Here is a 22,716-nt window from a genome sequence, read left to right as displayed (position 1 = left end):
TTATTTGATTATGTCATTCACAGTGCTTCTTGGAATTGCCCCAACCCCCCCCCCCCCCCCCCCCCCAATATATATAACTATGGTATTGTACCTTTTTCGTCAAGCATGCTGTGATTTTATACAAATAAAAGAGCTTTCAGTAAGCTTTTGTTAACTTCCTGTGGATATGAATGTATGTAAGTGTGTGCAGCTTGTTATTTACGCCAATCACAGTGGCTCTGTTCCAAACCCTAGTGTCCTGCCTACTGTCTATTTCTCCATTTGCGGGTGTTTACTATGTCATCATCCTAACTAAAATTCATAAGTTAACACATGATGCTAAACTAACTATATTAATCACAAACATTAACGCCACATACACACATTATGTGAAATTGTTTTTTTATTTATTTATTAGATATAACTAATTTATTAAAATTTTAGCAAAATTATTCAGTACTGAGTGACGTTTCTCTTGATTATATCTGCCATTGTTCAGTGCTTCAACCGCCATTATTTATTTTTTGCACGAGCTCTTCAATGCATTGTGGTATTGCTTTCTCTCTGAGTGATACTTGCACTTTTTGAAATTTGAAGTTTCAAATTTTGAAGTTCCCACAAAGTTGGGAGCATGAAATTCTCCAAAATGTCTTGGTATGTTGAAGCATTAAGAGTTCCTTTCACTGGAACTAAGGGGCCAAGCCCAACCCCTGAAAAACAACCCTACACCATAATCCACACACCATCAAACATTACACCTGGCACAATGCAGTCAGGCAAGTACCGTTCTCATAAAAAAAAAAACACCAAACCTTCGGATTGACAGACAGAGAAGCTCACTCCAGAGAACACGTCTCCACTGCTCTAGAGTCCAGTGGCGGTGTACTTTACACCACTGCATCGACGCTTTGCATTGCACTTGGTGATGTAAGGCTTGGATGCAGCTGCTCGGCGATGGAAACCCATTCCATGAAGCTCTCTACGCACTGTTCTTGATCTAATCTAAAGGCCACATGAAGTTTGAAGGTCTGTAGCTATTGACTCTGCGACTGAAAGTTGGCGACTTCTGTGCACTGTGCAAATCAGCATGCGCTGACCCCACTCTGTGATTTTTATGTTGCCTACCACTTCATGGCTGAGTTTCTGTTGTTCCCAATTGCTTCCACTTTGTTATAATACCACTAACAGTTTACCGTGGAATATTTAGTAGTAAGGAAATTTCACAAATGGACTTGTTGCACAGGTGGCAACCTATCACGGTACCACGCTTGAATTCACTGAGCTCCAGAGAGCGTCCCATTCTTTCACAAATGTTTGTAGAAGCAGTCTGCATGCCGAAGTGCTTGATTTTATACAACTGTGGCCATAGAAGTGATTGGAACATCTGAATTCAATGATTTGGAGGTGTGTCCCAATACTTTTGGCAATATAGTGTATATTTGGGAATTAGGTCAAATTCCTAAAAAAATTGGGTTGCAGAAAATGACCATAGGAAAATGTGAGTCCATGGCCAAACCATTTGAGAACCCCGTTATAGAAACTGAGAACATAGCACGTTTGGTGTCTGTCTTTTGGAACATAATAATAATAATACCTTTTATTTAAAAAGCGCCTTTCAGGGCACTCAAGGACACCGTACAATATAAAACAAGGCAGAATACAAAACAAACAAAGCACTCGACTACAACTACACATCAAACAATCATATCATTAAAAGCTAATCTAAACAAATACGTTTTTATCTGAGCTTTAAAATGGGAAATTGAATCCATTTGGCGAAAGTGCAGTGGTAAAGCATTCCATAGTTTAGGCGCCACACAACTAAAAGCTCTACCACCATAGGAACTCATCTTGAAGTTTGGAACAGACAATAATTCTGCAGAAGATGATCTCAAAGAACGCGATGGTCTATACAAATGAAAAAGATTTAACAGATATTGAGGTGCCAAATTATGAAGAGCTTTATATGTAAGGAGCAATATTTTGTAATGTACACGATAACGAACAGGGAGCCAGTGTGTCACAGTCTTCGTCTGCACCTGTCTGTCTTAGTCATCTTCACTACACTTCCCAGAATCCTTCTTGTCTCCACACCTGAACTCACTCCCTCACTTACCAGCCTGTCCCTCGTTATCATCATCAGTGTCACCTGTTTTCACCTTGTTATGTTTGATTCATGCTTGTATTTAGTTTGCTTCTGTTCAGTGTGTCCTGGTCGGTTGTTAAAGTTATATTGATGTGTTTAGTGTGTGTTTCTGCCCGTCATTCTGCCTGCCTGTCTGTACCTGTGAGTTTGATCAGTAAAACTGTTTGATTTGGAGCTTTTGACTCAGCCATCTTCTTCTACCCGCACAACACCGTGACAGAACAACCGACCAAGAAAATAACTGAAGAGCCGACCTAACAGAAAATGGACGAAGCGAGTCAGATTCTGTGTTCCATCTCTCAAAATGGCCGTAAGATTGAATCCTACTTAGAGGAATTTATAAAGTACAGCCATCTAACCACGCTTACCGATCAGCAGTTGATGGATTTACTCTGGATTGGATTAGACCCTCACTTCCATTCATGGATGCCACTAGGAAATCCCGGTATGACCCTTGAACGGTATCTGGACTACGTGCTTTTGTTGAGCGGCTCAGCCTACACTGTGGGTGAGGCTGATTGTAACATCTCCGCTCAACCACTGTCACCAGCCTCCGTCACCACCCGTCCAGAGTCTCGTCCCGCCGAGACTATCCAGCCAGAGCCTCCCGTGTCGCCCCGAGCCCGGAAGAAGGTTTCAAACAGCATGGACCTGGGGGCTAAAATGGCGGATCCTGCACTTAAATCCGTCCGATCTGCACTGAAATCAGCTTCCCTTCTCCAGTCCTCAGTGGCAGGTTTTAATTCAACCTTCTGCACAGAGCCCGCTGATCCCGCTGATCCTGCGCCAGAGGCCGCTGATCCTGCTCCAGAGCCCGCTGATCCTGCTCCAGAGCCCGCTGATCCTGCTCCAGAGCCCGCTGATCCTGCTCCAGAGCCCGCTGATCCTGCTCCAGAGCCCGCTGATCCTGCTCCAGAGCCCGCTGATCCTGCTCCAGAGGCCGCTGATCCTGCGCCAGAGGCCGCTGATCCTGCGCCAGAGGCCGCTGATCCTGCGCCAGAGGCCGCTGATCCTGCGCCAGAGGCCGCTGATCCTGCGCCAGAGGCCGCTGATCCTGCGCCAGAGGCCGCTGATCCTGCGCCAGAGGCCGCTGATCCTGCGCCAGAGGCCGCTGATCCTGCGCCAGAGGCCGCTGATCCTGCGCCAGAGGCCGCTGATCCTGCGCCAGAGGCCGCTGATCCTGCGCCAGAGGCCGCTGATCCTGCTCCAGAGCCCGCTGATCCTGCTCCAGAGCCCGCTGATCCTGCTCAAGAGCCCGCTGATCCTGCTCCAGAGCCCGCTGATCCTGCTCCAGAGCCCGCTGATCCTGCTCCAGAGCCCGCTGATCCTGCTCCAGAGCCCGCTGATCCTGCTCCAGAGCCCGCTGATCCTGCTCCAGAGCCCGCTGATCCTGCTCCAGAGCCCGCTGATCCTGCTCCAGAGCCCGCTGATCCTGCTCCAGAGCCCGCTGATCCTGCTCCAGAGCCCGCTGATCCTGCTCCAGAGCCCGCTGATCCTGCTCCAGAGCCCGCTGATCCTGCTCCAGAGCCCGCTGATCCTGCTCCAGAGCCCGCTGATCCTGCTCCAGAGCCCGCTGATCCTGCTCCAGAGCCCGCTGATCCTGCTCCAGAGCCCGCTGATCCTGCTCCAGAGCCCGCTGATCCTGCTCCAGAGCCCGCTGATCCTGCTCCAGAGCCCGCTGATCCTGCTCCAGAGCCCGCTGATCCTGCTCCAGAGCCCGCTGATCCTGCTCCAGAGCCCGCTGATCCTGCTCCAGAGCCCGCTGATCCTGCTCCAGAGCCCGCTGATCCTGCTCCAGAGCCCGCTGATCCTGCTCCAGAGCCCGCTGATCCTGCTCCAGAGCCCGCTGATCCTGCTCCAGAGCCCGCTGATCCTGCTCCAGAGCCCGCTGATCCTGCTCCAGAGCCCGCTGATCCTGCTCCAGAGCCCGCTGATCCTGCTCCAGAGCCCGCTGATCCTGCTCCAGAGCCCGCTGATCCTGCTCCAGAGCCCGCTGATCCTGCTCCAGAGCCCGCTGATCCTGCTCCAGAGCCCGCTGATCCTGCTCCAGAGCCCGCTGATCCTGCTCCAGAGCCCGCTGATCCTGCTCCAGAGCCCGTCCAGCCAGAGACCGTCCAGCCAGAGACCGTCCAGCCAGAGACCGTCCAGCCAGAGACCGTTCACGTCCCGTCCAGTCCGCTGGTTCCGTCCAGCCCAGAGACCCCTTCACCGCTGGTTCTGTCCAGCCCAGAGACCCCTTCACCGCTGGGGCCGTCCAGCCCAGATACCCCTTCACCGCTGGTTCCGTCCAGCCCAGGGACCCCTTCACCGCTGGTTCCGTCCAGCCCACGGACCCCTTCACCGCTGGTTCCGTCCAGCCCAGAGACCCCTTCACCGCTGGTTCCGTCCAGCCCAGAGACTAGTAGTGACTCTGTCACTCTCCCCATTATTTTTTTTGGGGGGGGGCATAGGGCTCCGCCATGGCCGCCCGAAGGGTCCTCACCGCCATGGCCGCCCGAAGGGTCCTCACCGCCATGGCCGCCCGAAGGGTCCTCACCGCCATGGCCGCCCGAAGGGTCCTCACCGCCATGGCCGCCCGAAGGGTCCGCACCGCCATGGCCGCCCGAGGGGTCCGCACCGCCATGGCCGCCCGAGGGGTCCGCACCGCCATGGTCGCTCGAGGGGTCCGCACCGCCATGGCCGCCCGAAGGGTCCCCACGGTCCTGGCCACGCCCATGTCCTGCTCCGCCCTGGCCACGTCCTGCTCCGCCCTGGCCGCCTTCACGTCCTGCTCCGCCCTGGCCGCCTGCACTTCCTGATCTGCCCTGGAGGCTTCCCGTCTCAGTTTGGCCACGCCCTGGCCAGCCTTCAGGGCGCCCGCCCCCCCCCACCCGTTCTGTCACAGTTCTGTCACAGTCTTCGTCTGCACCTGTCTGTCTTAGTCATCTTCACTACACTTCCCAGAATCCTTCTTGTCTCCACACCTGAACTCACTCCCTCACTTACCAGCCTGTCCCTCGTTATCATCATCAGTGTCACCTGTTTTCACCTTGTTATGTTTGATTCATGCTTGTATTTAGTTTGCTTCTGTTCAGTGTGTCCTGGTCGGTTGTTAAAGTTATATTGATGTGTTTAGTGTGTGATTCTGCCTGCCTGTCTGTACCTGTGAGTTTGATCAGTAAAACTGTTTGATTTGGAGCTTTTGACTCAGCCATCTTCTTCTACCCGCACAACACCGTGACACAGTGCAGTTGGTAAAGAGTTGGAGTTATATGATCAAAAATACGTGAGTGAGTAACAATCCTGGCTGCTGAGTTCTGGATTAACTGTAGTCTATGTAGTTGTTTTTCGGGAATACCAAATAAAAGGGAATTGCAGTAATCGATCCGAGATGTAACCAGGGCATGAATGAGTACTTCGGGACACTGTTGAGAAAGTGAAGAACGAAGTCTAGCAATATTACGTAATTGAAAAGATGCAGCCCGTGAATTTGTATTAATATGAGAACTAAAAGAAAGCAAACCATCAAATATGACCCCAAGACTATTCACCTGAGTGATTCAGGAACTTCATGGAACTCAGCCATGAAGTGGTAGGCAACGTAAAATCACAGAGTGGAGTGGGGAACATGATTCAGATCTGGAGTGCACCTAATCAATCAGTTTAAGTTGCTAGTTCACTAGTTTTTGGAAGATAGTTATACAGCTCAGCCATCCCCTTTTGTGATTTTTTTGTATAGTTATGTATTCTTGTAGAGCAGCTTAACCCTGTATATCAGTATCATGTCCCCTGAATGCCCTCACTGGCCCCACATTCACCCTACAGTTCAAACCCCAGCTACAGCTCTGCCTTACTTTCTCACATGATCCTCTGCTGTAATCTGCCGATCACATCATACTGTACCAGGCCTGCCGTGTGCAACTGCCACATAAATAACCCAGGCTGTCCGCCACACACACTCACGCACGCACAGGCTCATTCAAATCCACCTGTCAACTTGATGAAGCACTCGCCCGCAGGGAAGCATTGTTTACATTTTCACTCCACTCTTCGCAAAAGTGAGATTCTAATTATTTTCCCACTGTAAATTAAAGCCAAGTGGGACAGAACTGAGAAGCTGCAGATTCCAGTGGTGGAACGGCACTACATATAAACCGCTCTCAGGGAGACGGTTGGGTAGAGCACGAGAGGAAGGTCAGCGCTGTTTTGTCTTGATAACACAAGAGGAAAACAGCAGAGGTGCTCCTAGTGAAGGAATCATAAAATCTGTGTCGGGAAGTTACTTGTGTGTTTGCCGAGCTACAAGCTGATTTTATTTGAAAGAAATTCAACTACAGTCAAGCTAAATGTTTAAAGAATCTGTGAGCTACACTTGATTCTAGCTACTAATGAAAATTATCTTCAGTAAACACATATCTTTATATATATATATATATATATATATATATATATATATATATATATATATATATATATATATATATATATATATATATATATATATATATACATATTCAGAACATTATATATAAAGTAACAATGAGATTCGGAGGGTGACAGCTTTACATTTGAAAAGAAAAAGTGCTTACACTTCATTTTACAGTATGTGTAGGCCTACTTACATTGTCCTTACAGTGTAGTTACCCAAAAAGTACTGGTAATAAGGTAACTACATGGGTTAAGGTTTAGGGATAGGTTCAGGATTAGTACCTTGTTATAATCCAGTTCCTGTAATTTGTTTTAAGAAGTACATTATGCACATGTACATGACTGTAAAATAAAGCGCTACCGAACAAGTTACACAAAATAGTTTTAGTTTGTAGTTAGTTACTCCCCCACCAACTTATTTTACTGTCTGTGGTCATTAAAGCTGGACCTGGAAATGTTAAACTGATTGAAATATATAGGGATAGTTCACCAAAAAAAATTTAAAATTCTTCTCATCATTTACAAACCTCAAGTTGTTCCGAACCTATATGAATTTATTTGTTCTGCTGAACATAAAATAAGAAATTTTGAAACATTTTGGAAGGTGTTGGGCCCTATTGACTTCCATAATATTTCCCCCCCATACTATGGAAGTCAGTGGGGCCCATCAACTGTTTGGTTACCCATATTCTTCAAAATAGCTTATTTTGTGCTCAGCAGAAGAAATTAATTTTTACAGGGTTGAAACAACTTGAGGGTGAGTAAATTATGACAATATTCTCATTTTTGGGTGAACTATTACTTTAACATTATATGCATCACGTGCCTCTGCTGTATTATATGTGGCTATATGTGGCTAATTATATGTACGAATTCATACGATTTGTCTAAACCCACGTGATGGTTAGGTTTAGGGGCGGTGTCAGGTGTAGGTCATTCGTACGAATTCGTACGAATTTGGCAACTCATAAAATATGTACGATTTAGCAAAAATGGTTTGAATTCGTACGAGTGAGATCGTATGAATTCGAACGAATTAGCCACCTCATAAAATTCATACGAATTGCCATGAGATTGGGTTGATTATGTGTCACCCCAATGCACTGAACAACAGAAGGAGATTGATCCAAACCAAAGTAAGCCTCACTGTCTAATGCTGAATCTCAGTGGGAAAAAATAGAGTTTAATAAGTGGCTAATTTGAAGTCCTTTTCAGTACATACAAAGAAACTCTAGATGCCACACAAAAATGTTTATTGATTCTCTTCTTTTTTTTTCTGAGCTTGCCATAATGAATTTTAAACACTAGGGCAGACCCCCCCCCACACACACACCCAAAAAAAGGTATATATGTATATATATGACAACATTATTTACATTAATATTTGCAATAAATGAGAAAAGTGCCCAATTGCACAAAAAATACTGAAAGATGTGAAGATTGGGGAAAAAATCCTTTGCATATTAACATGATTGTAAGCAGTGGGTTTCATCTGTTTGACTTTATTTAGTTGTTAGACTGTTTGTTCACCCTTTAGATATGTAGTTTGTACAGTATAATTAGTTGCATTTTGTTTTACACAAGAACAAATGGGTCCATTTAAAATCACTGAATAAATTTTGCTCTTTATGTCAGTATTTAAAAAACAGCTCTCATCTGACTCTGAAGCGGCACTCCAGTTATTACTCCATTAAACAGCAGCTTTCGTACACACTGGCTAGCATATTAGGGTTGTCGCGAGGATGCACCCGCACTTAAATAATGCACTTATTAAATTTCGAATATCCATTTTTACAAATATGGAGATGTGTAATCTCATTTGCTTGGGCACAGGCACAGGCTCATTTGGAGAGGAATGGAGCTCCAGCCCGTATTTTCACTTCCCGGACCCCAGCCTGTCTGTCCGTTTGCCGTAACGCCTGCAAAATCTGAATTTATGTTGCGGCTGGGAGACATGGTTTGATGTTTATAGTCCTCAAAGAAGCAATGGCTGTCTCTCCAGATTCAAATAAAGAGACTGATATGGACTCTATCAGATTTCTGAATACAGACGTCCACAATAAATCGAAGCTTGATTGGTTAGAATTAGGTTAGCTCACTTGAATGCTATCTGCTTAACCCACAGATGGGTTCCCTGAGAACAGCCAGGCATTGAGTGTGAGTCAAGCACTTACCGCCAGCGTGAAGACAGCGCTGGAGAAAAGCGCCCGCCATGTATTTTAAGAAAAGGTTCAAAGGAATAACCATGATGCAGTGTGTGAAATGCTCAGAATACAGACTTTGTGATTTCTGACAGTGGAATTACACATGCAGATTAACCCCACTCGGTGCAAACAACCAAGACGAGATGTTGCTAAAGCGACAAAGAGGAACACTTGAAATGTCACGTAATATGAAGCATCAAACAACAGAGCCTTCAGTATCTGTCCAGACCACACATGAGTCGTTCAGAGAACAGAATCTGAGTGTTTGCAATTTGCTCGCTGATGTCTTTCCGATGACGTTTGATGTGTCCTGTGACAATGCTCACTGCAGACCTTCTCTCCAGGCACTCTGTATTTAAGAAATGTCTAATTATGTGCGGTAATGACTCTCAATTTCCGACCTGTGTTTAGCCAACAGTCTTAAGTAGTTAAAAAATCAAGACGTGGGTACACAGCGAAATTAAAGTTCTCCTTCGCTCTGACCCTGCCTGACAAGACCTATGTTTTTCCAGAGGAGTCGTAATTACTGAGCAAATTAAAGGGTCACCTTGAGTTTATAAACTCGGCTGTGGCCTGAAAAACTTCCTGCTAAAAGAGAGAAAAGAGAAACAGAGAGAAAGTGAGTCATGTGGTAATCTGAAAGCAGGCCTGTCTGAGCCTGTTGACTTCTTCCAAACACCCCTCAAATTGTTTGTGGTCTCAGTGGATGAAGTCCTGTTTTCTTCTCAGCATTTGTCTTATTGGTCATCCAGACCTGCTGGACTGATTGTTCATTTTGCTTTTAAGAGCCAAAAATATCCACTATGGAGCGTTGTAATGATGATGTATTTTTGTAGGATAACCTTGAAGTTAGCATCACACTGATTCCCTTACGGAGCCCTGTATATGTATATTATATATTAGTTCTGTTTTGAGATCTTGTTTCCCCCCCGTCTTTTGTGATTTTGGTTCAGTCCTGTTAGTTTTTCCCGCTCCTCGTCTGTGTTCAGTTTCTTCACCTGTGTTCAGTTAATTATCCCATTAGTCCCAGTTCTTTTAAGCATTGTGTTTTCCCTCAGTGTTTGTTGGTCGTCGTCCTTGTATGGTTGTGTTACTGAATTCCTGGAGTTTGTTATTTTGTTCCTGTATGTTCCAGAAGTTAATTTTGTAAATAAATCAACTACTTTGAAGTTCCTGCTTCCTCGTCTTCAGCTACCTGCACACACCCTGACAATATGACATGCGGTAAAAAAAGAATTTACAATCCATTCCCACGACTTATTAATACGTCATCATTTTTTACTAATTTGTTCCCTCGTTTTGAGTTAATTGTGCATAAGATATGATCATGTGTTTCCTCCTTTTACTAAAACGTGGCCACGTTTTAACAATTTGTTCTCTTGTTTTAGTTAAATCAGAGCGATGGTATGAATTAGTTCAAGTGACCATGATTTAATTAAAACGAGTGGCCACAATTTACTAGAACAAGTTAAATAATTCTTAATTCCTGGTCACGATATATACATACATACATACATACATTGTTTATACACTATATATGTCTGCATGTCATTTTTGGGGCTTTGTATTCCCTAAACAAAAACCAAACTGCATTTTGTATTGTTGCACAAATAATCTCTGTGACCAACAAAAGTTTGTTATTTACATGATATTCTTAAAAAAATGAACAACTTTTATACATTTAAATACAATAATTCATTATATTTATATAGCGCTTTTCTCTGAACTCAAATCACTTTACGTAGAAGAGGGAATCTCCTCAACCACCACCAATGTGCATCATCCACCTGGAGCATCCATGCCGTTAGGACCCACACAGGCCACAGGGTGAGCACCCCCAACTGGTGTCACTAACACCTCCAGCGGCAACCTACTTTTCCCGGGAGGTCTCCTGACCAGGCTCAACCCTGCTTAGCTTCAGTGGGAAACCAGTCTTGGGCTACAGGGTGAAATGGCTGCTGGCAATTACAATTGCCAGAAGTAAAAAAACTAAATGTTAATTATGAACTTGCTACACCATGGTCGGAACGATTTTCACTTCAGACAACTCTTTCCGTCTTCATGAAAAAAAAAAAGCCTGAAAGTTTAAGTTAGTCTGCACAAATAGTGTGCAAGAATGCGATTATAGACATAATGAGGTTTTAAAGGCTGCCTTTTTCAAGGCAAGTAATAGCTTTTGACAAAAAAAAAAAATCACACGGGTATATTACTAGTGTATTTTATGCTGTAAATTAAAATGTTAAAATATCTTGAGCTTGTGTTAACCACAGACCTTATATTAGGCATTTAGAAAAAAAATCCATTTAAAGAGCCCATTGACTTCCGGACGATGCAACTGGAAGTGCTAAAATGCTACACTAAAACACAATTGTAATATTTTTGTTAGACCTAAAAGAATGGTGAGTCTTTGCACATAACGTGCTGTGACAGCGCATTCACACATATGTTTGAGAAATGATGAGTATATGTATAGTGTGCGTGTGTGTGTTTGAGGTCAGAGGGGGGTGTGTGTAGCAGTGCTGACACTAGTGTGAAGCTGGCCCAGTTGGGTGAGAGGCGCTGTGATCTTCACACACCAATGCGTCTGAGATCCATGACCTATATAGCATGTTACACGCTCTGCTTGTCTCCTGTGTTCCTCTAATAGAGCAGGGCAGTGCATTACAGGTACAACACACACAAGGGACCCGTACACACAGATCAGAGCCATCCCTCATGACATAAGACCTGCTGAGACACTTAAGATCTGATTTAATCACAACATCTGATTTTTTTCATCTTGTATTTTTTATTTTATGTTGTTATTTTGTACATTTCGGTCTGTTTGTGTCTGTTGCTGTTTTCACTGTTAAGCAGCAGTTTCCTGTCTGCCTGAGTGGATTGCGGTTGTTGCTCTGTATTTATTTTATGTTGTTATTTTGTATGTTTCGGTCTGTTTGTGTCTGTTGCTGTTTTCACTGTTAAGCAGCAGTTTCCTGTCTGCCTGAGTGGATTGCGGTTGTTGCTCTGTATAGCTTTGTTTTTAATCTCTATTCTCTATATTTCCTTCCTGTTTATGTTGCTTAATATAACTTAATCATCACAATATATCTATTATCTAATATTGTCTGTCACATTAATCTGACATCACTAGCTTTAATCTAAATCGTTAGCACAAATCGCTAGCATTTCGCTAGCCTGTTAACCTGCCATCCATGCCAGACATTTTTTTTTCATCGCATGCCTTTTACAAGTCCATCAAACAACTGTGGTGAGTCGGATCAGTCAACAAACACGGTGAGCCATGTCATCTTCTCCTGTTATTGTCATATTGTCACTGCCTGCCACATTTATAGCATAGCATTCTCTGTCAGCGGTGATGGTTTCACTTGTTGATAAATGCAGGGAGATCGTCAGGCTGATGGAGAAGATTTCAGAATTAGAGGCACGCGTCCAAACTTTAATCGAGGATAGTAAGAATGCAAGGGCATTAGATACAGCTTTGGATGCGACTAGCTTAGCGAACCCCGTACAATATTGTTCAGTTCAAGTTGTAGAGCCCGTGCAGCAGGGCAACTTGGTGACTGTGAGACGGCATAGTCGCGGGACGAAACATTGCTCTTTCGTTCCAATTAGAACATCAAACAGGTTTTCCCCATTCAGTGACTGAGAATCCTGTTGAAAGTGCCCTAGTTGTTGGCGATTCTATTACACGGAATGTGAAAATAGAGACACCAGCCACCATAGTCAAATGTTTGCCGGAAAGCCAGAGTGCCTGACATCAAAGCAAATTTAAAATGCCGGCTAATGCTAATCGTAACTTGTGAGCCGTCCAATGCGCTCCGTCTTTTCACCCCATCACACTGTCTAGCTCTGCTCTCTCTCAGGCTCCACCTCGGCCCTCAGTCGCTCCCTCTCCACCTCAGCCCTCCGGTACCATGGTTCCACTTCGGGGGGGTCATCGCTATGGCTCTGTCGCGGCCTACGAAGCCTACTGTGTCATTCTGGTCCATCTGCTCTCTGTCTGTGCTCTCGGCTCCCTGTTCATCGCCACTGTCTCAATCCATCATCACCATGGCTTCGTCGAAGAGAACTCCACCATGGCTCATCCCTCCCTCGACTCCGCCATGGGGCATCACCCTGGCTGGACTCGCCAGAGGACGAAAAAGCTACTACTTTTGTGTGTGTCATCATTACCCTGCAAACATCTTCTATTACTACTTGGACAGTACACTTTTCAATTAATTTAATTAAATTGAATATATTTAGGTTTATAACTGGTCTGATTCTCACTTTATTGATGAATAGAAATTGTAGTTTGCGAGTAAAGCTGCAAATTCCTGCATCAACGTCAGCTGCCTCCGTAATAATCTTCTAATACGTGCAGCACAATTACATAAAAATCGCTGCATGGCATAAATGATAAATCTATTAGGCAGTCTATTAGCAAAAGTGCTTTTCTTCCTGTTTTCTTCAAAACAAAAAAAGTTGCATCGTAAATTAGGTAAGCGTGCTTTGTCCCAGAATGTTAAGTGCAATGTGAGTGCATGCCTGCGAGAAATTGTGGATAATCGCACCAGGGCACAGTACAGGGAAACTGTGAGTACACGCTTAGTTTAGGGTCCAATTCTGACTACTAACTACAATTTTTTGCTCAATAAACCCCTAATTACTTACTTATTAATAGTTAGTCAGATAGTTGTTAAGTTTAGGTATTGGGTAGGATTAAGGGATGTAGAATATGGTAACTATAAACTATAAACTAAAGGTTTACTATATGCTTAAAGCATTCATTTCTTACAAAAGAAAAACAAAGAAAAACATCCAATTAAGTCTAAAAGTCAACATGAAATGCCACATTTACTTCCATAATTTGATGCATTTGTGAAACCGGATAATCAACAACAACCCCCAAGTTGTGGGACATCATTATTGTTGTTGTTGTTGTTGTTTTGCATCATCAGGAATTGATTGGATGGTGAAAAGTGGTCTTTATAGACAATGGGTGTCCCGGTCCTCAACACTGACCTGCAGAGTTTAATTTCAACTTACCTCAACACACCTGCCCAAAAGTCTCTAGAATGCCTTTTAAGAGCTTGATTAGCTGGTCCATGTGTGTTTAATTGGGCTTGGAGCTGAACTCAGCAGGACAGTGTCCCTTCAGGAGCAGGATTGGACAATTCTGCTATAGACCTTAGTCAGGGTAAATGGCATTTTTAATGTTTGGCAAATGAAAACATGGCTGTGAGGGTAGGTTGTACTGTCTTAAGGTCCTATCCATGCCAGCTTTGTAAAAATGAAATATTATGTCTATCCTGATTCCAGAAGGTCCTTATGACAGGTTGAATGGGAAATAAGAGGGATCCATTATGTCAGTAAACAAGAAAAGTAATTTCAGAGTCAGAACATGTTTTGATCAGTTTTTATCTTTTTTTTTCTTCATTAGAATGAATTGTGCACAAAGCAAACAGAATCCACAATGAGGTTGTGGTTGACATAATTTCCGGTTTCATCCATGCTACTGGAAATGCAAGGTCAACTTGAGCACTCTGTAGTTGTGTAGTAGGTCTTCGAAGTATTCCATACATAAAGAAAATTTGCATACTTTGCAAAAATGGTACAAATAGCATGTTTTTCCAAGCATGGCCTTTAAAACCAGCATTAATGAGTGATACGGGCCAGTAGTTTCTTTGTTTTTCCTTTCCCTCGTTTAAGGATTAGGCTGAAGCAGGTTATTATCGACTGTTGTTGGTTAGTGTCGTGTCAGGGTCAAAGGCTGTGTGAGTCATTCAGAAACCTGACACGCTGCATTCCTGCATCTCTCAGCCAGAGCTCATCACCTCACAAGCACAGCTGTAAATTACAGACCATTACTGTCAACTATCCGGGTTTGCATTCATCTCAGTGAGCACTGAACTGTGGCCGCAGGTAGGGCAGGTAATTGCATCAGGGTAAGCATTCGTGCAAGCATGCAGTTGTACTTAGATACACCCTTGGTCTGAACAGACACACAAACACGTGCAGCTACATGAATGTTAAGTCGTAGTCTATTTTTTGCTTTCTTTGCGTTAGCATTGTCCAGTAAAATATCAATATACCAAATTTTGATACCACAGCAAAGCATATGCAAATCGACACACTTTAATTGGAAGTTAATTGTTAAAAAAAAATATGCAAATTAACAAACTGGATTTTTTTTCATGCAATTAAATGGTAAAAAATAAAGAACATAGAAATAAATGAAGAGCAGGTTTTTTTTTTGTTATTAATGACAGTGGGAATAGGCTGCATTTAAACTGCAAGGCCTAACTAACACACCAATTAAATATTTTGACTTTGTTTTATCTCTTTCCATATGAATTTCATTCAATTACAGTCATGGCAAAAACTATTGTCACCTTTGTACCATTTTTTTTCTTCCAAATAATCCACAATTTAAAACTTTTGAAATCCTCAAATGTATATCTTAACTGAGCAGGTGAAAACATAAAAATTATAATTGAATTCACTAAATCTTTGATAATTCCACAAATAAATCCTAAAATGTCCTGTGGAATATTTGTGGCACCTTGGAGTAGTTTATAAATTACAAAATAATGTTTGTTGGTAATATTGGTTAAGTTGACAGTGCATCAAAGACATATCAAACTTTTCATTGAAGAAATAGTTCACCATATATACATATATACACACATTTTTTATTTTTTTTGGCCATACATTGACAGTCAATAGGGTCCAGTGTTGTTTTGGGCCCCACTGATTCATGTACACAGCACTTTCTGTAGAGCATGTGTTCAATGTTAAAAGCAGTAACTCAGCAAATTGTGTTAATACTTGGTACCACAATGCTGTATATTTAAGTCATCTCTAATAATGTGTGCGTATGTGTGGGGGTGTATGTGTCTCATTAGGTGGCAGTGTATGACTACATCTGGACGGAGGAGGAGCCTGTGGTAGGATTGGCACCGCCTGTAGGCATGCCCATTACAGGATGCGAGACAAGCACCCATCTATCCATCTACACACTGCACTTGAGCGGCCTGCGCCAACATTACAGACACTTTCTGAGACAACCTGATGGAGCCATTATAGAGGTGGGCATCTTCTATGGCAGAATCTTAAAGTGAACTTTAAGAGTTAGTTCACCTAAACATTTTAATTGTCATAATTTACTCACCCTCATATTGTTCCAAACCCGTAAGACTTCCGTTCATCTTTGAAACACCAGTGAAGATATTTTTAATAAAATCTGAGCTATTTATGTCCCTTCATTGACAGCTACGCAACTACCACTTTGCCGCTTCAAAAAATTCATAAAGAGATTATAAAACTAATTCATATGTATTGAGCAGTTTAATCCAGTTTAATCAATTTTCTGAAGAGACACAATCCTTTTATATGATGAACAGATTGAATTTAGGCTTTTATTCTCATATAAACATTGATCAATGAACATAAACTGGAGCTCAACTGTACGTGCTTGATGCGCAAGAACAAAACTCTTGCAGAAGCTCAAACGTGCCGTGTAACACTCGAGAATGAACCTCATTGGTTCTTTCACGTCAAGCAAGGATGCTTGAGCTTCTGTTTACCATAACTGATGTGTGAGTTGATGAATTATTTATATGTGAATAAATGCCTATATTAAATCTGTTTTGGTATAAAGTGATTGTGTCTCTTCAAATAATTTGGACTAAACCACTCAATTCAAATGGATTACTTTTACAATCTCTTTATGAATTTTTAAAACAGGCAAAGTGGTAGTTGCTTAGCAGTCAATGGAAGTACAGAAAAAAATATCTTCTTATTTAAGATAACTACATTTGTGTTCCAAAGATGAACGAAAATCGTAAGGGCTTGAAAAAAAAACATGAGGGTGAGTAAATTATGACAAAATGTTAGTTTTTGGGTTAACTAACCCTTTAATAAGTGACTGTCTCAGAATGCTCTATATTCACAACACACAAATGGTGCTCCTCACGTGGCGGTCACCCAAGAATTGATCGGTCACAATTGATCACAATTGAGCCTAACACTAGCATGTTGCTATGCTAACAACACAAAACATAAACAAAACAATACATTCTAGACCATCCAGTATCTCACTGATTTACAATATGTTGTGATATTGCCTTACCTGTGAAGGATGCATCCAATTCTTCCTCAGGTTTTAGCCAAAACAATCCAAAATGGCAGCATACTGATGCTGTCTACACTGGGGGAAAAAATTGTTGTGGAAATAATTTTCACTCATAAACTGCTACAAAATTTCACAAACAATTACAAATTAAATTTTGACTTAGAATGACTGAAATAGTATTTTCTTGTAAAATGTACACCAATAATGTGTATTTAATTTACAACAAGAAAAATAATTTTTACAGTGTATCTTGTGAAAAAAGTCAATTTGTCCAAGTGTTCTTAACGATGCCTAAAAATTCTGTTACTCACTAGGTTTTGGAACTGAGCTAAAGAATGGGGTATTGTCACCTTCACGACAGGCAACCAATGCATATCGTTCATGAATGCATCCCTCACACATGGACTAGGTGCTAATTCTTTCTTCCTTTGGTTAATCTAGGAATCTATAGCAGGATATATTCGCTAACCTCCGCCCATGGCTTCACACGTTATTAAATGCAGTGGAACAGCAGGGCGCAGACTGCCGTCCAGATTGCTGTCTAATTAAATGTACCACTGATTCTGCTTGGTAACAACTGCAAGCACATGAATTAACTCCCATCCCCCCCGAGAACAACCTTGATCATCCTAACAAAATTAATATTTTAGAACTTCCGTGTCAAAAACAGCAGATTTATGCTGCATGCGCGTCAACGGCTCGCTTGCAGGCAGTGCGGTCGGTTAATGGCGTCCTGAGCTGTTTTGTGACTGATGAGAGCACCACCGAACACGCCACATATTTATCAGTCTGAGGGGCGGCCCTGGAGAGCTGCAAACACAAACACATCAGTGATGATACTAAACAACAAAACACTTGACAAGCTGTCAAAAATTCCTAAACTTTGTCCATGTTTGTAAGACCAAACTCTGTATACTAGCATTAAAGAAATAGCAAATCATACAAACTCATATCTAGATATACAAAAAGGTTCTGTAAATGCCAGCTTTGTAAAATTTTAGACGAAAAACCATCTGAAGGCCCAAAAAGAATTCAATGTTGTTTTTGGAATCTGAATTTAACGGAAGCTGTGTTCCAAATCCATTTTACTGCTGTATGCATGTTTTAATTCATTTGTTTGTTTGTTTGTTCGTTCCTGCATTCAATCATGTTAAATGTTAGCATTCCGGCCGTCAGTGTATCATAAGAACAATTTCCACACAAAAGCAGTTAATTCAGCACACTGAGGCATTTATTTATTTATTTATTTTAAAATGAAGAATGTACACTCTAACAAATGCTGGGTTGTTTCAACCCAACTTTGGGTCAAATATGGACAAACCCAATTTACATTTTTAAATTACAATTTTAACCCAACATTTGGGTTTGTCCATATTTGACCCAAAATTGGGTTAAAACAACCCAGCATTTTTATATGTGTATATATGTAGCAAGTGTATGTATGTATGTATTATTATTATTATTATTATTATTATTATTATTATTATTATTATTATTAAAAATGATTAGTTTTGCACAATAAGAGTATTAAAAAAAAGTAATATTTGATTCATGTGGACTTCCGCACTGAGTGACTTTGATTATTTTAGGAGGGGGTTGTGTATAGTGTTTGTGGCTGGCTCAGCAGAGGGAAGTGTCAGGCCATATCTGGAGTGTGTGATGGGTGTGGCGGTGGGCAGGCTGACACACGAAAGACGCTGATAGCATCAGTGCAGTCCACCCCAGGGCACATGCGACAGCCACGCCAGCACCCAGACAGCACTCCCAACCTACAACACTAACTCTTTCTCAATGTATTTAATGCAATGTTATTATCTATAAGTAATCATAGCTCTAGAACACAAAGTGACCTGAACATTTACAATTGCAGCTACCCATGTAGTAGCTTATTTAGGTGTTGGACACTGGGATATGAGCAGGGGTTTAAAATACTTATTTTGGGGGAATATGTACTTTTTCCTCAAGTTTTATTGAATCTGAATATTTGAATATTTACCCAATTTCTTAAGTGTATAGTAAGCACTCTAACAACCACAAAAAATGTCTGTGGGCTGATTTTAAATAAAACAGCTTTTTCTAGAACAGTGATATGACTGGAGCGTTCAAGGTCAGAATTGTTCAAGAGGGTGGGCCTTCATAAAATAAGGTGGGCAAAGAGTATGAAAACTGCACGCCAAATTGCCTATAAAAAATATAACGCAGAACAGTTTCAAGTTTAAAACGGCAAACAACAACAGCCTATAAAAATGTGCACTGTTAAACTTAAAAACTTAAGTTCTGTTGCTGCTTAAAAAGTAGTTTTGATGGTGCAAATTAAGTATAATCAAATTGGCTGTGCAAAACATTTCAACTTAAATTATATTAAAACTGACTTTAAAAATCAAGTTGAATCTTCTTATAAAAGAAAGTTGAAATTGCTCAATTTTTTTATGAGATAAAGTAATGTAAAAACATATGTTGCCATGACATTAAACATACATATATATACTCACCTAAAGGAATATTAGGAACACCATACTAATACTGTGTTTGACAGTATTAGTATGGTTTCGCCTTCAGAACTGCCTTAATTCTATGTGGCATTGTTTCAACAAGGTGCTGAAAGCATTCTTTAGATATGTTGGCCCATATTGATAGGATAGCATCTTGCAGTTGATGGAGATTTGTGGGATGCACATCCAGGGCACAAAGCTCCCGTTCCACCACATCCCAAAGATGCTCTATTGGGTTGAGAGCTGGTGACTGTGGGGGCCATTTTAGTACAGTGAACTCATTGTCATTTTCAGGGGCGCAACTACACCATGTTAGAGGGGTATGCAGGAACAATTTTGCCAATATATATAACAATACATATAACAATATAACAATATATATATATATATATATATATATATATATATATATATATATATATATATATATATATATATATATATTAACAATGTGAACAAATAGTAAAAAGTTACAAACAGAATAAACATTTACAAACAGAATAAACAGTTAGAACTAGTCAGTCACCGGTTCTCGATGCACAATCCTAGTAACAATGTTGCTACCAAACATTCAAAAGCGCTCTTTAGTTTCTACTAAATTGTAACATGGCGTGCCTTTTCACTTGCCCATTTATCTAGTATTGCATCGAATGATATGGTTCGTGCCACACTGTTTTCAATTGAAATGACTGCTAATTGGGTTAAGCGATCATTACTCATGTTGGAACGAAGGTATGTCTTTATCAGCTTTAGCTTGCTGAATGATCTCTCCGCAGAGGCAACTGTCATAGGGATTGTCAGGAAAACTCTCAGGGCTACTGTTACATTTGGAAAAAACAAATCAAGGTTCTCCTGTAGGAGGAAATTTAATTTATCCAGAGCCTTTTCATGACCCCTAAGTAGACGGCTCGCAGGGTAAATTTACTGAATGATATCCCTTGAAACATCATTGGTAGCTAGGGCATATCTTGTCACTGAATCCTCCAACTCAGCTTTTGTCATGTATTCCATTTTAAAAATGAACAAACTTTTCGGATACAAGCTGAAGATTGCAAAATCTGTCAGACAACTCCTGAATTACTGTGTCAACCATTGCATTGAAAACCATGCACCTAAAATTGGTCTCAGGTTCCTGTTCATAATGGCCACTGCGGGAATCATCACCATGATTTTGTCACTCTTTTGCTTTCTGAAACGTCTCTCTCTAAACTCAGGGGAAGCATCCATCTCAATGGCTATTCGGCGTGCAATGTCAAGGGATTTTTGAAAGCCCTCCACTCTGTACTTTAGCAATAATTCTTTAAGAGAGTCTATCATTCTAATTGCAGTGTCCATCGAGATATTCACTGCTTGCATTGCCTTGCTGACATAGGTGATCTCTGACAATAGATCATACCAAACCAAGAGGCACATGAGGAACTCCATGCTGACAATCTCACCAGACAGCGACTTTGCCTCTGAGACAGTTTTGCCCTCTTTTTCCACTTCCTCAAGCTTTTCCAAAGCATCAAGAATCACCCCTAACTGGAAATGTACAGCTTTGACGGAGTCTATTTTTGCTTTCCACCTGGTATCACTCAGAGCCTTCAGTGATATGTCCACAAATTCTTTCAGAATATCCAACCTCTTCACTGAAGCTGAAAAAACAGTGTACAGTCTTTGGAGAGTGCCAAAAAAGGTTAGACACATTCTGTTTGATGACGCAGCATCACATAACAGGAGGTTCAGACTGTGGCTACAGCAGGGGATAAATAGTGCCTCTGGAAACTTCTGCTGCACCAATGCTTGCACACCCTTGTGTATACCCCTCATATTTGAGCCATTGTCATAGCTCTGCCCCCTACAGTTAGCCAACTCCAACCCCAGGTTATCCAGTACCCCAGTCAGTGATTCTGTGAGGCCTTTACCTGTTGTGTCCTTCACGACTGTGGAGCCAACAAAAGACTCATTGATGGTGGCATTCTTCTTGTCATCTGTATGAACATACCGGATTATTACGGAGGCCTGCTCCTGCTTTGAAATGTCAGGTGTGCAATCCAACTCCACTGCAAAGTACTTGGAGGCTTTGACCTGGGCACAAATTTGGCCAAGTACACATTCTGAAATTGAATCTAAAAATTCATTTTGAGTGCACCAGGAAAGATATCCTGTGGTTTCTTTAGAAGCTACCTTCCTAAGATGCTCTGCTAGTGTGACATCATATCGTGCTATGACCTCAGGGACACCCAGGAAATTTCCATTTTTAGGATCTCCTAACTTAGCATTCTTCCCCCTTAGTGGCAAGTTCCTTTGTGCAAGAAAGAGTATGCAGTCAATCACTCTCGTTAACACACTTCTCCAGTGTGCCTTTTCAGCATCTATGGCTCTTTGCAATGTTATGTCAATAGTTTTACCAAGGCGTAAGCGTCATGCTAATTCTTTCCACAACAGATAAGCATTTATGTGATCACCACTGGTTTCATGGTGCTGCAGCGTTTTTGAAAGACACTGCCAGTTATTGTACCCCACCACAAAGCGTGTGTCAACAACTCTAGCTCCACCAAAAAGCTTACATGCAAAACAATACACTTCATTTGTGCTTTTGGAGTACAGTAACCTATCCCGCTGCACTTTTTCTCCATTGGACATTGAACGAAAACAGTATGTTTTGGAAAAACACCTACTCTTGTCTGATCTTTGATACGGCCCATCAGGACATTTCTGTGGGCCATTCTCAACCATACACTGCCTAAATGAGTCCCCAATCTGGTGTGGTGGTGGCCAGTCAGATGGATCTTCTGAGTAATGCCTTGTCTCAGCTCTCTCCTCTTCACCTCTCTGTTCCATTTCCACCTCCCTCTCCTCTTCACCTCTCTTTTCCACATTCTCTTCCACCTCATCTTCACCTCTCTTTTCCTCATTCTCTTCCACCGCATCTTCACCTCTCTTTTCCACATTCTCCTCCAATTCCTCCTCAGTGGTGAGTGGCTTTCCATCTCTGTCTGCACTAATTTTTACCCAAAAAGGACACAATGAATAGGTTGGTCAACATGACTTCAAACCATAATGGACATTTAGTTTTGTGTGGTCTAACTAATATATCTCCTACCTGATGTCACCACTGGTCTCATCTTTACTTGATGCCATCGCCGAGCTCATGTCTGTCTCTTTTACCCCTTGCCTGTGTTCTTCTCCACTAAGACATTGTCAAACAAACATTATGTAATAGATTTTCCATATTACTTTTTCCATATTAATAATATTAAGAAATTAATCTGTTGGTATCAAGTGGCTCCCTCTACACTTCCACCTAATGTTAGACCTACCTGTTGCCTTCCCCTGTCTTTCCTGATCCACCATCCTCACACCTGAATAAAATGAACTCAATAT

The 22,716-nt window shown here is 41.9% G+C and overlaps 1 protein-coding gene across 1 annotated transcript in view; it reads left to right on the top strand.

The window, feature by feature from the left end:
• The window catches only part of ofcc1 (orofacial cleft 1 candidate 1), a 161,946-nt gene that overhangs the window by 126,195 nt on the left and 13,035 nt on the right, over window positions 1–22,716 (top strand). Inside the window, exon 20 of the mRNA XM_077244348.1 lies at window positions 15,627–15,809. Within this exon, the coding sequence (XP_077100463.1) occupies window positions 15,627–15,809 (183 nt within the window). The remainder of the gene's footprint in view (window positions 1–15,626; window positions 15,810–22,716) is intronic.

This window comes from Siphateles boraxobius, unplaced genomic scaffold, assembly GCF_051911475.1.
Source record: "Siphateles boraxobius isolate OS27281-9 unplaced genomic scaffold, OSU_SipBor_1 26, whole genome shotgun sequence".
In the NCBI taxonomy this organism is placed as follows: domain Eukaryota; kingdom Metazoa; phylum Chordata; class Actinopteri; order Cypriniformes; family Leuciscidae; genus Siphateles; species Siphateles boraxobius.
Note: the sequence above shows the minus strand (reverse complement) of the source record. Positions and strands in the feature narration are given on the sequence as shown.